The 16,063-nt window shown below is 47.6% G+C and overlaps 1 protein-coding gene across 4 annotated transcripts in view; it reads left to right on the plus strand.

Annotated features, from left to right (window-relative positions):
- The window catches only part of med15 (mediator complex subunit 15), a 124,687-nt gene that overhangs the window by 31,777 nt on the left and 76,847 nt on the right, over nt 1–16,063 (plus strand). For all 4 annotated transcript variants that reach the window (XM_068005436.1, XM_068005437.1, XM_068005438.1 and 1 more), the window contains 2 exons: nt 2,899–3,075; nt 5,099–5,446. In XM_068005436.1, the coding sequence (XP_067861537.1) occupies nt 2,899–3,075; nt 5,099–5,446 (525 nt within the window). The remainder of the gene's footprint in view (nt 1–2,898; nt 3,076–5,098; nt 5,447–16,063) is intronic.

Here is a 16,063-nt window from a genome sequence, read left to right on the forward strand (position 1 = left end):
GACACTCAGAGAGCAGACTTGTAACATAGGGAACATTGTTATACATTGTTTGGCCTGATCTAAGGCCAAATTATTGTTACAAATGGGGAGGGGGATTGATTTTGGGACCAAAACCTCATAAATTGGTTTATGAAATATCTGATTCAGTTGGCAAGGGAAATAATGTTGGATGGCACCTCCGACAGTGCAGCACTCCCTCAATACTGCACTGAAGTATTAGCCTAGCTGATGTATTCAAGGCCTGGAGTGGGGCTTGATCCCACTAGCTTCTGACTCCGAGGCGAGAGTGCTACTGACTGAGCCACAGTTGACATCTTTGTCACTATATAACACTGGCAGAGACAGTACTGGTGGGTACAGGTCTATCACTGTATAACACTGGGGGACAGTACTGGTGGGTACAGGTCTGTCACTGTATAACACTGGGGGACAGTACTGGTGGGTACAGGTCTGTCACTGTATAACACTGGGGGACAGTACTGGTAGGTACAGGTCTGTCACTGTATAACACTGGGGGACAGTACTGGTAGGTACAGGTCTGTCACTGTATAACACTGGGGGACAGTAATGGTGGGTACAGGTCTGTCACTGTATAACACTGGGGGACAGTACTGGTGAGTACAGGTCTGTCACTGTATAACACTGGGGGACAGTACTGGTGGGTACAGGTCTATCATTGTATAACACTGGGGGACAGTACTGGTAGGTACAGGTCTGTCACTGTATATCACTGGAGGACAGTACTGGTGGGTACAGGTCTGTCACTGTATAACACTGGGGGACAGTACTGGTGGGTACAGGTCTGTCACTGTATATCACTGGGGGACAGTACTGGTGGGTACAGGTCTGCCACTGTATAACACTGGGGGACAGTACTGGTGGGTACAGGTCTGTCACTGTATATCACTGGGGGACAGTACTGGTGGGTACAGGTCTGTCACTGTATAACACTGGGGGACAGTACTGGTGGGTATAGGTCTGTCACTATAACACTGGGGGACAGTACTGGTGGGTACAGGTCTGTCACTGTATAACACTGGGGGACAGTACTGGTGGGTACAGGTCTGTCACTGTATAACACTGGGGGACAGTACTGGTGGGTACAGGTCTGTCACTGTATAACACTGGGGGACAGTACTGGTGGGTACAGGTCTGTCACTATAACACTGGGGGACAGTACTGGTAGGTACAGGTCTGCCACTGTATAACACTGGGGGACAGTACTGGTGGGTACAGGTCTGTCACTGTATAACACTGGGGGACAGTACTGGTGGGTACAGGTCTGTCACTATAACACTGGGGGACAGTACTGGTAGGTACAGGTCTGCCACTGTATAACACTGGGGGACAGTACTGGTGGGTACAGGTCTGTCACTGTATATCACTGGGGGACAGTACTGGTGGGTACAGGTCTGCAACTGTATAACACTGGTGGCAGTACTGGTGGGTACAGGTCTGCCACTTTATAACACTGGGGGACAGTACTGGTGGGTACAGGTCTGTCAGTGTATATCACTGGGGGACAGTACTGGTGGGTACAGGTCTGCCACTATAACACTGGTGGCAGTACTGGTGGGTACAGGTCTGCCACTTTATAACACTGGGGGACAGTACTGGTGGGTAAAGTTCTGTCACTGTATATCACTGGGGGACAGTACTGGTGGGTACAGGTCTGCCACTGTATAACACTGGTGGCAGTACTGGTGGGTACAGGTCTGCCACTGTATAACACTGGGGGACAGTACTGGTGGGTACAGGTCTGTCACTGTATATCACTGGGGGACAGTACTGGTGGGTACAGGTCTGCCACTGTATAACACTGGTGGCAGTACTGGTGGGTACAGGTCTGCCACTGTATAACCCTGGGGTACAGTACTGGTGGGTACAGGTCTGTCACTGTATAACACTGGGGGACAGTACTGGTGGGTACAGGTCTGTCACTGTATAACCCTGGGGTACAGTACTGGTGGGTACAGGTCTGTCACTATAACACTGGGGGACAGTACTGGTGGGTACAGGTCTGTCACTATAACCATGGGGTACAGTACTGGTGGGTACAGGTCTGTCACTGTATAACACTGGGGGACAGTACTGGTGGGTACAGGTCTGTCACTGTATAACCCTGGGGTACAGTACTGGTGGGTACAGGTCTGTCACTGTATAACCCTGGGGGACAGTACTGGTGGGTACAGGTCTGTCACTGTATAACCCTGGGGTACAGTACTGGTGGGTACAGGTCTGTCACTATAACACTGGGGGACAGTACTGGTGGGTACAGGTCTGTCACTGTATAACCCTGGGGTACAGTATTGGTGGGTACAGGTCTGTCACTGTATAACCCTGGGGTACAGTACTGTGGGTACAGGTCTGTCAGTGTATAACACTGGGGTACAGTACTGGTGGGTACAGGTCTGTCACTATAACCCTGGGGTACAGTACTGTGGGTACAGGTCTGTCACTGTATAACACTGGGGTACAGTACTGTGGGTACAGGTCTGTCAGTGTATAACACTGGGGGACAGTACTGGTGGGTACAGGTCTGTCAGTGTATAACACTGGGGGACAGTACTGGTGGGTACAGGTCTGTCACCGTATAACCCTGGGGTACAGTACTGTGGGTACAGGTCTGTCACTGTATAACCCTGGGTTACAGTACTGTGGGTACAGGTCTGTCACTGTATAACCCTGGGGTACAGTACTGTGGGTACAGGTCTGTCAGTGTATAACACTGGGGGACAGTACTGGTGGGTACAGGTCTGTCACTGTATAACACTGGGGTACAGTACTGGTGGGTACAGGTCTGTCACTGTATGGCACTGATGGATTAGGCTTATTGTGATGGATTTTTTGAGCTTGTGTAATCGTTTAACAATGCCTTCCTTCTATCTCTTGTCACAGAGATTGATCCAGCAACAGATCCAGCTCCAGCAGCTGCAGTCTCAGCCACAGTCACAGCTGGCGCCTCAGTCTCAGTCCCAGCCCCAATCCATGGTCGCCCAGGTGCCAGGCCAGATATCCGGGCAGGTTTCCATGTCTTCACCCTTAACGCAGCAGCAGCAAATCAACCTGCAGCAGGTACACTGCCTCTCATTACTAACCTGCTGTCATGTTGCGGACTCTAGCTTTGTAATTGGGTAGTGGAGAGGCATCGTGTAAGCTGCGCTCTCTTGCCCCACATGTGGTGTAGGAGAAAGAAAGCGAGTGATTAAAACGGTGCTGACATGCACAATTCAAATGGAACTTTCTCTACGTGTTTAAATTTCCCGAATCAGTTGCGAGTGTTGCTGACTGTGATGTGAGAAGTCATGGAATGATACAGCACAGAAGGAGGTCATTTGGCCCATCGTGCCTGTGCCGGCTGTTTTAAAGTTACCCAATTCGCCCTAATCTCTTGCCCTTTCCCCACGGCCTGCAAATTTTTCCCCTTGAAGTTCAAGTTATTGAAAGTTATTATTGAATCTGCTTCCACCACCCTTTCAGGCAGTGAATTGCAGATCATAGGATGGTTACAGCCCTGCAGGAGGCCATTCGGCCCATCGAGCCCGTGCCTGCTGTTTGTAAGAGCAATCCAGTTAGTCCCATTCCCCCACTCTTTCCCCGTAGCCCTGCAAATTTTTTCCCTTCACGTATTTATCCAGTTCCTTTTTGAAAGTTACTATTGAATCTGCTTCCACCACCCTTTCAGGCAGCGCATTCCAGATCATAACAACTCGCTGCGTAAAAAAGTCTTTCCTCATGTCGCCTTTGGTTCTTTTGCCAATCACCTTAAATCTGTGTCCCCTGGTTCTCGACCCTCCTGCCAATGGGAACAGTTTCTCTTTATTTACTTTATCTAAACCCTTCATGATTTTGAACACTTCTATCAAATCTCCCCTCAACCTTCTCCGCTCTAAGGAGAACAGCTCCAGCTTCTCCAGTCTATCCACGTAACTGAAGTACCTCATCCCTGGAACCTTTCTAGTAAATCTTTTCGTAGAATCATAGAAATTTACAACACAGAAGGAGGCCATTTGGCCCATCGTGTCTGTGCTGGCTGAAAAAGTGTTATCCAGCCTTGTCCCACTTTCCAGCACTTGGTCCGTAGCCCTGTAGGTTACGGCACTTCAAGTGCATATCCAAGTACTTTTTAAATGCGATGAGGGTTTCTGCCTCTACCACCCTTTCAGGCAGTGAGTTCCAGACCCCCACCTCAGCTCCCCTCTAATCCTTCTACCAATTACTTTAAATCTATGCTCCCTGGTTATTGACCTTTGCTAAGGTAAATAGGTCCTCCCTATCCACTCTATCTAGGCCCCTCATAATTTTATATACCTCAGTTATCCACTCTGATCTCCCCTCAGCCTCTTCTGTTCCAAAGAAAACAACCCCAGACTATCCAATCTTTCCCTATAGCTAAAATTCTCCAGTCCTGGCAACATCCTCGTAAATCTCCTTTGTACCCTCTCTAGTGCAATCACATCTTTCCTATAATGTGGTGACCAGAACTATACGCAGTACTCAAGCTGTGGCCTAACTAGTGTTTTATAGTAGCATAAACTAGAGTTCTATCTCCCTGCTCTTATATTTAATGCCTTGGCTAATAAAGGAAGGTATACCGTATGCCTTCTTAACCACCTTATCTATCTGTCCTGCTACCTCCTGAGATCTGTGGACATGCACTCCAAGGTCCCTCTGTTCCTCTACACTTCAGTATCCTACCATTTATTGTGTATTTTCTGCACCCTCTCTAAGGCCATCACATCCTTCCTAAAGTGTGGTACCCAGAATTGGACACACTATTCAAGTTGTGGCCGAACCAGTGTTTTGTAAAGTTCAACATGACTTCCTTGCTTTTATACTCTGACTCTATTTATATAAAAAAACATTCTCATCTCGCTCTGGTTCTTTTGCCAGTTACCTTAAATCTGTGTCCCCTGGTTACTGACCCTGTGTGTTAAATTTCCTCCTGAAGAAAGGCTTTCTGAATGTTGATACAGCACTGAGTGGCTGTCCAATTCTGAACACTGGTTAAATCACTGAAGTACATTAATAGAAAGTGTATATAATTCAGGTACAAATGTAATTGACTGGCACACTTCTTATGCTTCTTTTGTTTCAGGTCCGTACGCAGTTTCCCCAGGGGCAGACAGCCCAGGCCCAGGCACAGGCCCAGATTCCGGCACAGGCCCAGGCTCAAGCTCAAGCTCAAGCTCAGGCTCAGGCCCAGGCTCAAGCTCAGGCCCAGGCCCAGGCTCAAGCACAGGCCCAGGCCCAGGCCCAGGCTCAAGCTCAAGCTCAGGCCCAGGCTCAAGCTCAAGCTCAGGCTCAGGCCCAGGCTCAGGCCCAGGCCCAAGCTCAAGCTCAAGCCCAGGCCCAGGCCCAGGCTCAAGCACAGGCCCAGGCCCAGGCTCAAGCACAAGCACAGGCCCAGGCCCAGGCCCAAGCACAAATGGGAGCAGGAGGGCAGGTAAGGAAAACGGTGTGAGTGGGTGTCGGCCTGCCGTCACTGCATGAGTTGATCAGCATGTTATAGAATTTCTGGTGGATTCCTTGTGTCTCTGCGGGTTCCTTGTCCAGGTTGTTAGTTGCAAACGATTATGATATAATAAATTAACCCTAAACCCAGTTCTTTTCTCCTCCAATAATAAATATCCTTTGCAGCTACATAAGAATTATACTTTTCAATTATAATTGTATTTGGAATGGCAGAGACATAAGGAAGTGTATAACATCACTCGTTTCACAGTCTGGATAAATCAGTTTTGGTACAGATGCATTACTGTTCACTTCGAACCATTAAGTTAGTTTTCTGAATCATTAACTTAGTAATCAGAGTTTGCAAACTCTCGCCAAATCCAGAAATGGCAAGGGAGTGGGATTGGGGGGGCCTGGGGGGGGCGGGCTGGGGAGTGGGGCTGGGGGGGAGGGGGGTGTGTGGAGCTTGGGGGGGTGCGCGTGGGGGCCGGGCGGGGGAGTGGGGGGGGTGGTGGGGCCGGGCAGTGGGGCTGAGGGGGTGGGGTGAGGATATCAGGGAGTGGGGTGAGATCAGGGCCAGAGTTCTGAGGTGTGCTTTGCTGACTTGGAAAATTCATTTGAACCATAGCGATCTCGGTAATAACCAACTCTGACGTTGCTTACACGGGAGTGGGAAAAATCAGACTTTTGCTATTCGGTTTGCAACTTTCGCAGTTAATGGATAGACTGCTGAAAACCCAATTGGTGCCTGCAGCCTGACACAGCCACCCTGGGCTGCATATATAGAATTACATCGAGATTACAACATGGAAACAGGCCGTTAACCCCAACCAGTCCGTGTTGGTGTGTATCCTCCACATGACCTGTAGCCCTAATCCAATGTGCCCGCCCTGTTCCCATATTCCTTTATCCCCCTTTCCTCTAACCACCTATCTAACCTGTTCTTAAATGTTAACATGGTCTCTGCTTCAGTCACTAACTCTGGGAGTGATTCCCAATACCTCTCAACCTTGTGTAAAAAAAAGGTTTCCCCTCTCTGCCATTAAATCTATTAATTCCTCTTATGTCCCTTTGTTCTTGACCCTGGGAAACAGTCCTTTTCTATCTATCCTGGTGCCTTTATAATTTTAATACCTCTATCAAATCATCCTGTAATCTCCTCTGTTATAATGAAAACAGCCCCAATATTTCAAGCTTTCTTATTTGTATTTCCTCATATCAGGCAGAATCCTAGTGAATTTGCACTGTACCCTCTCTGTGGCCTCAGTATTCTCCCTATAGCGTGGAGCCCAGAACTGTGCACAGTACTCCAACTGTGGTATTGCTACAGTTTTATATAATTTATTATTGCATCTAGGGCCGTGTCATCAGAGCTCTAAACTGTGAACTTTATCCACTTGCTGGTTTTAATATTTTGTCAATCCGACGACACGGGCCCCAGACTGGGCGCGGTCTCCGGCGACGCGGGCCCCAGACTGGGCGCGGTCTCCGGCGACGCGGGCCCCAGACTGGGCGCGGTCTCCGGCGACGCGGGCCCCAGACTGGGCGCGGTCTCCGGCGACGCGGGCCCCAGACTGGGCGCGGTCTCCGGCGACGCGGGCCCCAGACTGGGCGCGGTCTCCGGCGACGCGGGCCCCAGACTGGGCGCGGTCTCCGACAGGACAGCATTGGTGACAAGTCAGCCTAGCCTTCAGGTTTTGTCTGCCTGGCAGTCATCTGTCAACATCATGTGACCAGTGCGACCTTCACTAACACAGATTTCAGCAGAATTACTGGCTCTAGAAAATGTTCCGATCCGTATTGTTTCCGCTGTAGACCTGCAACCAGAAGGGGCTGTTGCTCAGGCACAGCAATTGGATGAGAAGTCTTCATTTATAGGGCTGATGTATCTCATGCCTTCAGCTGTCAAGGCTCTAACAGTAAATAATAGGCCCAGGCATGTCCATCTCATAATGCTTCGACCAACGCAGCTTCAGCGACTCCTGAAACTGGGAGGAGCCTCGGTGTCCCTACAGAGCGGCCCAAGGCTGGTGGATATTTTGGCGAGGTACTGGTTGGTCCCACGCATTGTCTCCACTCAGAAGTCAACGTAAATCAAAGAACAATTGAAACCATGCAGTGGGTGCAGAACACCTCTATACTGAGTGGGTGTGATCTCCTCCTCTGCTGCTGCCTAGTGGCTGGCCTGCGACACAGGATTGGAGTCCTGGGCAAAGAGATTGTGGAGTCCTTCCATGGCACTTTGGCTGACATATTTTGGCAGCATAGTCAAGGTATGGGCCAGCAGCACCACAGTGGCCTGGTATGTGTAAATAAACAGAGCACGACATAATACCTAGCCTTCTGCCAGGAAGCACGGCAGATGTGGTGCTGGTGCTGATTAAAGCCAGTATTTAACTGGTAGATATTCTCAGTAGGGGCAGCATTCAGCTATATAGAACATATGACAGGAAAGACCAGCTGGTCCGTCAAGCATGTCCCGGACAGTCGCGGTGCAACTGAGCATCCTGATCCCCATCACCCCTCCCTCACACCTGCCACATCATCTCCTGGAAGAAGCAAAAAACAGATTAGAAAAAAAATCCTAGGCCAATTCAAGGGGAAAAAATCTGGGAAATCCCTCTTCGATTTCCAGAGGTGACCAAAACGAGCTCCAGGAGACCACAGTGACTATGAGTCATATCCACAACTCCCTACCTACCTTTTATATGCTGCAATGCCAGCCATAGCCAGGAACACGTCCAGCTCCCTTATGAACGTTTGCAGAGAATCCTCACTTACTACACAAGCCGGTGACTTGTTCCAAAGGTTGATGACCATCTGCAGGAATCAGCTGTCCAGTCAGTCAAAGTCATCCTCAATGGATGGAGATACTGAGTGGTAGATAATACTCATGGCCACATTCCAGGACAAGAGGCTACTGGACCTCTGCTCCAATTTGAAGATGTAAGGGCAGTAGTTCTGGATGGGCTGCAGATCCCCATGACAGGGTGGATTCCTGCGCACATTTCCTGTGTTTTCCCTCAACATTTCATTTATGAAGTCTGGAAGCAGGGAACAATGGCCATCTCATTGGCTCTACGGTGGTGTAGATAGACCTGGTTCTCGGACCTCTGGCTCTGCGCACCTATGTACCCATCAGGATCGTAAACAGGCACTACCCACCCCCCCCCCCCCCCCCCCCCCCCGACTTGGATGAATGGTCAGCGATCCCCAGTGCTTGGGCGCTGACTTAGAGTGGACTGGTGCCAAGCAATCAATGGTGGCAACATTGCTGGGGTCCGGGGAATGTCTACTCTGCAGGCTGACAATGTCAGATGGAAGTATTTGCCCACTTATGCCTTGACTAAATCCGCTCAGGTGTGATTATTCTTTCACATCTACAAATGTTGCTGGATGAGGGACTCCTTCTGATTATTTGGAGAGTCCATGTTCTTGTTATTTCTGCTTATTGCCTACCTGAAATTTAGTTTGGAGTACTTTGGATTCTTCACATTGTTCAATTCTGATTAATGTCAATGACCCAGGTTGTGGCAACAGCTGTGTGTGAAATTCTGATCTAATCTGGTGACCAACAGCCAAAGATGGAAAGGTCTGGCTCCTGCCAAAGTGCATATACCTCCTGGAGGACCCTGTGGAATAAATTGTAATGTGGTATTACCCATTTTCTGCCACTAAAGGCATTTCTAGTAACTCACAGGAAGCCTCCACTGGCTGAAACTGCAGTACTGTACTGAGTAGGAACTTTGGGCAGTTTCTCCCCCCTCTAATCCAGGAGCTGAGGAGGTAATTGTATGCTGGGCCTGAACTGCTGTTCTCACTGAACAAATTATGGTCTGTTTGGGTCAGCTACTCACTGCCGTAACCAGCTGAGCTGTTTGGGGAGCCTGCATTCTCTTAATGCTCCTCCATTACATTGGGAGCAAATGTTCGACCCTGTGAAGTGCAAGGCCCTCTATCAGTCTTTGGTCCTTGAAATTATGTCAGAATGTGCTTCGTCCTGAGCCCTTACAGGCTTTGGATTATTGGGCTCAACTTCAAAAGCTGGCATGTTGTCAGAAGAGTACAGCACTGTGGCAGGACTTGTATATAATGTGAGTTTAACTGGCTGTTTAAATATCCCACTGGTATCTGGATTCTTTAACCATGTTGCTGATCCAAGAGGTGGGATATGCTAGTGATCTTACGCCCACTCTTCCTCTCATTAAATGTGTTAGTGATCTGTTTTCCCTCTAAGTGTTGCTGCTCTGTGTGTGTGGTGTGGAGAAAGGCTGTAGCCAAGGCTCTGGTGCTTTGTAGCTTCGTGTGTTTCATATAGGAGAAACTTCTTCACCCGGAGAGTGGTTAGAATGTGGAACTCGCTACCAAATGGAGTAGTTGAGGCGAATAACATAGATGCATTTAAGGGGAAGCTAGATAAACACATGAGGGTGAAAGGAATAGAAGGATATGCTGATGGGGTTAGATGAAGTCAGGTCAGAGGAGGCTCATGTGGAGTATAAACACCGGCCTAGACTAGTTGGGCCGAATGGCCTGTATCTGTGCTGTACATTCAATGTAATATAGCTTCGATGCTTCTAGCCCAGTGCTCGATCTCCAGGCCCAGTTCTGGTTCCCTTTGCTTTCATTAATTGATCTCCTCTCCCACCTACTTAGTTCCTGATTACCTTCCCAGTACTTAGGTATACAAAGCTTAGCTGTGGGAAGCTGAGAAATGCTGGAGCAAAAGTTTGTTCCAGCATCCTTATGAAGGCAGATCTACTGTGGCATTGCACACTGGCAAAAGTAAAATTCTGTCTGCCTGTAATGGGCTCTCCGCTTGTCTTCCCGCTCTCTGATTCCTTCTGTCTCCCCCTCTCTGTCATTGTTTTGCACTCTTTCCCTCTGCCTCGATCTCTCTTTCTATATGCCCCTTGAACACTTTCTCTCATTGTTATCTCAGTATCTCTCAGCTTTTTTCCCCCCTTTAAGTTTTTCCCATGTCCTCTGTCTCCTTTCTTCTGTATGTCTCCCACTCTCTCTATATGCCTCTCACTCTTTCTTACTATTATGTAGGTCTCTCGCTCACTCCTCTTAAACCCCCCCCACCCCGGGCCAATGGAGTGTTAGAGCCAGACTTGGAGCTTGGACCCACCTATGGCCATAAAAACGTCTTGGGCCCCTGAGCATGAATCTGGGGGACCTGGGCCTGGCGCTGGGAGCGAAAGGGTCTTGAATCTGGGCAAAGATAGAATCATAGAAAGGTTACAGCACGAAAGGAGGCCATTCGGCCCGTCGAATCCGCGCCGGCTCTATGCAAGAGCAATCCAGCTAGTCCCACTCCCCCGTAGCCCTGCAAATTTTTTCCTTTCAAGTACTTATCCAGTTCCCTTTTGAAGTTATAAGATATTAAGGGGAACAGATAGGGTGGATAGAGAGAAACTATTTCCGATGGTTGGGGATTTTAGGAGTAGGGGGCACAGTCTAAAAATTAGAGCCAGACCTTTCAGGAGTGAGATTAGGAAACATTTCTACACACAAAGGGTGGTGGAAGTTTGGAACTCTCTTCCGCAAACGGTAATTGATACTAGCTCAATTGCTAAATTTAAATCTGAGATAGATAGGTTTTTGGCAACCAAAGGTATTAAGGGATATGGGCCAAAGGCAGGTATATGGAGTTAGATCACAGATCAGCCATGATCTTATCAAATGGCGGAGCAGGCACGAGGGGCTGAATGGCCTACTCCTGTTCCTATGTTCCTAAGGCCGTGATTGAATCTGCCTCTACCACTCCCTCAGGCAGTGCATTCCAGATCCTAACCACTCGCTGTGTAAAAAAGCTTGTCCTCATGTCACCTTAAACCATGTTCTCTGGTTCTTGACCCTTCTGCCAATGGGAACAGTTTCGCTGTATCTACTCTGTCTAAACCCTTCATGATTTTGAATACCTCTATCAAATATCCTCGCAACCTTTCCAATATTGTATGCAATGTAATATTGGAAAATGCACTTTGGCAGGAAAAATCAGAGAGCAAGTTATTATCTTAATGGCGAGAAACTGGAAAGTACTGCAGTACAAAGGGATCTGGGGGTCCTAGTGCAAGAAAATCAAAAAGTTAGTATGCAGGTGCAGCAGGTGATCAAGAAGGCCAACGGAATGTTGGCTTTTATTGCTAGGGGGATAGAATATAAAAACAAGGAGGTATTGCTGCAGTTATATAAGGTATTGGTGAGACCGCACCTGGAATACTGCATACAGTTTTGGTGTCCATACTTAAGAAAAGACATACTTGCTCTCGAGGCAGTACAAAGAAGGTTCACTCGGTTAATCCCGGGGATGAGGGGGCGGACATATGAGGAGAGGTTGAGTAGATTGGGACTCTACTCATTGGAGTTCAGAAGAATGAGAGGCGATCTTATTGAAACATATAAGATTGTGAAGGGGCTTGATCGGGTGGATGCGGTAAGGATGTTCCCAAGGATGGGTGAAACTAGAACTAGGGGGCATAATCTTAGAATAAGGGGCTGCTCTTTCAAAACTGAGCTGAGGAGAAACTTCTTCACTCAGAGGGTAGTAGGTCTGTGGAATTTGCTGCCCCAGGAAGCTGTGGAAGCTACATCATTAAATAAATTTAAAACAGAAATCGACAGTTTCCTAGAAGTAAAGGGAATTAGGGGTTACGGGGAGCGGGCAGGAAATTGGACATGAATTTAGATTTGAGGTTAGGATCAGATCAGCCATGATCTTATTGAATGGCGGAGCAGGCTCGAGGGGCCGATTGGCCTACTCCTGCTCCTATTTCTTATGTTCTTATGTTTCAAGGAAAACAACCCCAGCTTCTCTAGTCTATCCAGGTAACTAAAGTCCCTCAGCCCTGAAATCATTCTAGTAAATCTCTTCTGCACCCCCTCTAAGGCCTTCACATCTTTTCTAAAGTGCGGTGCCCAGAACTGGACACAATACTCCAATCGTGGCCGAACCAGTGTTTTATAAAGGTTCATTATGACTTCCATACTTTTGTACTCTCTGCCTCTATTTATAAAGCCCAGGATCCCGTAAGCTTTTTTAACCGTTTTCTCAACCTGCCCTGCCACCTTCAACGATTTGTGCACATATACCCCCAGACCTCTCTGTTCCTGCACCCCTTTTAGAGTTGTGCCCTCTAGTTTATATTGCCTCTCCTTGTTCTTCCTACCGAAATGCATCACTTTGTATTTTTCTGCATTAATTTTCATTTGCCACATGTCTCTGCCCATGCCACCAGCCTGTCTATATCCTCTTGAAGTCTATCACTATCCTTCTCACTGTTTACTACCCTTCCAAGTTTTGTGTAATCTGCAAATTTTGAAATTGTGCCCTGTACACCCAAGTCCAAGTCATTAACATATATCAAGAAAAGCAGTGGTCCTAATAACGACCCCTGGGGAACACCACTGTACACCTCCCTCCAGTCCGAAAAACAACTGTTCACCACTACTCTCTGTTTCCTGTCACTTAGCCAATTCTGTATCCATGTTGCTACTGCCCCCTTTATTCCATGGGCCGCAATCTTGATGATAAGCCGACCATGCGGCACTTTATCAAACACCTTTTGAAGTCCATATGCACCACATCAAATGCATTGCCCTGATCTCCCCTCTCTGTTACCTCATCAAAAAACTCTATTCGGTTAGTTAAAGATGATTTGCCTTTAACAAATCCGTGCTGGCTTTCCCTAATCAATCCACACTCGTCCAAGTGACTGTTAATTCTGTCCTGGATCAATGTTTCTGTAAGTTTCCCCACCACTGAGGTTAAACGGACTGGCCTATAGTTGCTGGGTTTATCCTTACACCCTTTTTTGCACAAGGGTGTAACATTTGCAATTCTCCAGTCCTCTGGCATCGCCCTCGTATCTACGGATGTTTGGAAGATTATGGCCAGTACCTCCACAATTTCCACCCTTACTTCCCTCAGCAACCTAGGATGCATCCCATCTGGACCAGGTGACTTATCTACTTTAAGTATAGCTAGCCTTTCATGTACCTCTTCTTTATCAATTTTTAGCCCATCCAGTATCTCAACTATATCTTCCTTTACTGAGACTCTGGCAGCATCTTTTTCCTTGGTAAAGACAGATGCAAAGTATTCATTTAGTACCTCTGCCTCCATGAGTAGATCTCCTTTATGGTCTCTAATCGGCCTGACCCCTCCTCTTACTACCCATTTACTGTTTATACGCCTGTAGAAGACTTTTGGATTCCCTTTTATGTTGGCCGCCAGTCTATTCTCATACTCTCTCTTTGCCCCTCTTATTTCCTTGTTCACTTCCCCTCTGAACTTTCTATATTCTGCCTGGTTCTCACTTGTGTTGCCAACCTGACATCTGTCACACGCCCCTTTTTTCCGTTTCATCTTACTCACTATCTCTTTTGTCATCCAGGGAGCTTTAGTTGCCCTACCTTTCTGCCTCGTGTGAATGTGCCTAGACTGTACCCAAACCATCTCCTCTTTAAAGGCCACCCACTGTTACACTAGGCCAGGCCAGGTGGCCTTTCTCTCACTTTCAGCTGGATCAGGGCTGTTGCTGACTGGCACAAATGTCCAGGAGCTGAGAAATTTTGTCTTTCATTTCATGTGTTTCCCACTAACGCCCAAACTGGGCAGTAAGAGGGTTGGGGGGGGCTGCGGCAGCTCACAGTCATTGTGATGGACAGTGAAGGACGCTCCTGGGCCTGACTACCAGAGGCTCATTTCCCCCCTTTCATCATACCCGCTGTCAGTCCATGAATGACCATTCTGGGGGGAAGTGCAGTGAGTGAGGGGCAACGGGTTGGGACCTGCTACTGGATGACTGAAATAATGTGATGGAAAGGAGTGGCACTGAATGCTATCAACAGCCCGGGCCCTGCATAATAAATATGTAGATAGTTTCCTTTGTCAGTAAGATCAGGAACCGAACAACAACCTGATCCCAAGTCCAATCACAGTGTTGGCTCCTGGAAATTGTATTATCGTTGGCGAGTTACCTTATATTTTGCTTTCTGGGGTGTTAACTCAGGTGGGTGAGGAGCTGCCATGGCAACTGTACACAGAATCTTTTTAGTTCTGGTTTTGCATAGTACAATTGGATAATGAAAGAAAGAAACCAATTGTAAATGAGAAAAACAGTGCGACTTAAACGCTTAACCAATGAGGAAGACAAACGAGACCAACTTGATGGTCACAGTAGACGATGTGCTTGACATGCATGAGAGGCTCAAGGGAAGTGACAAAGACACTGTTAGATACACGAGCAGGTAGTGCACAGCAACGCTGATCAGAGGTGTTGGTCATGTCACTAGTGGGGCTCGTCGTATGTGTTATGATGTTGGCGTGTAAACCGGCCAGCGATTGTATTTGCTGCGTAGCTTTACCAGTAAGGTTTCTGTCCAGGTATTGCCCGTAGGTCAGTGCATGTTGTGGTGCTTCATGTTTTAATCGCCTCTCATTGCCCTTCGCTGGCTGCCTCTGTGTTTCTGTGAACTAATGGAGTCACTGGATCTGCTGTCCTTCAGTCTCTGCTCCAGCTGCCTCTTCTGTTTAAGTATTGCTGGATTTAAACTTTATTTTTGAAAGCACACACGTCCTATAAAAAAATCTAAGGGGTGGGTGGGGGAGGGGAAGACAGTTTGGTTTCCATGCTTCCGTGATTGTCTCGACAGTTTCCACCTTCAAAGTGCTACTTGTTGTGACATAAATGCACTTTATGAAGTGTCAAGGACTGAAAACCGATCAGTAAAACAAGCAGACACAATTGAAACTGCAAGATTTGGCAAAAGTCCTTTGGGTATTTTAAACTCGTCGCAGTTTGCTCTGTGATTTTGTTCCCCATTTTTCTGATTTCTGTTCTGTGGTAGAACGGCCGACTGTAAGGCCTACAAAGTCAGGTGGTTTGGCTCCCTATAGGAGCAAAATTTCTCCCAAGACGTGAGTGGCCTGAAGAGGGGTGCAGCACTTTTCAGTTAGTAAACGTCAGGTCGATAACCTGTATGTGACATCATGGTACCCAGTCAGCTCCAGCATCCGCAAGCCAACAAGAAGTAGATGTGATTGATTTAATTTAAATGTAATTTAAAAAGTTGTGACCCTGGCTGAAAAGTTTGTAAAGGAATGTCAGGTGAAAGTAAGATCGAGCTGAGCTGGGATACCCACCAACATTCACAGCCCAGTTCTCACACCCAGAATGGCCCAATGGGGTGGGGTATTGATGGAAGCCAGTGCCATTGGGACTGTACTCCAGTGAACATCAGTATGACTGGGAAAGGGGCGGAGGAAATAGGCAGTACAAAGGTTAGCATCCACTCGCTCAGTGTTGTCTAGTATGTTAGCCACTCGCCACATGTGGCTAATTGGGAATCCAGATGTGACTAATTACATTTCTGATCAGTAAATAACGAGTAACAGACACTGTCATTCACCATGTGATCTCAACACTCATTCCACACATATCCGTGTGAACTTTAACCTGTTTGTGCGTTTGTTGGTAAGATGGTAAGGCGAAAAGCAGAGTGTGAGAGTTTTTTTTTTATATTTGTGAGTGCTTTACTTCCTTGGTTAATGAATGGTGGTAGATGTTTGTTAAGTAAGTATGCACGTGAAGAACATTTA

Source organism: Heptranchias perlo, chromosome 25 (assembly GCF_035084215.1).
Source record: "Heptranchias perlo isolate sHepPer1 chromosome 25, sHepPer1.hap1, whole genome shotgun sequence".
Lineage (NCBI taxonomy): Eukaryota > Metazoa > Chordata > Chondrichthyes > Hexanchiformes > Hexanchidae > Heptranchias > Heptranchias perlo.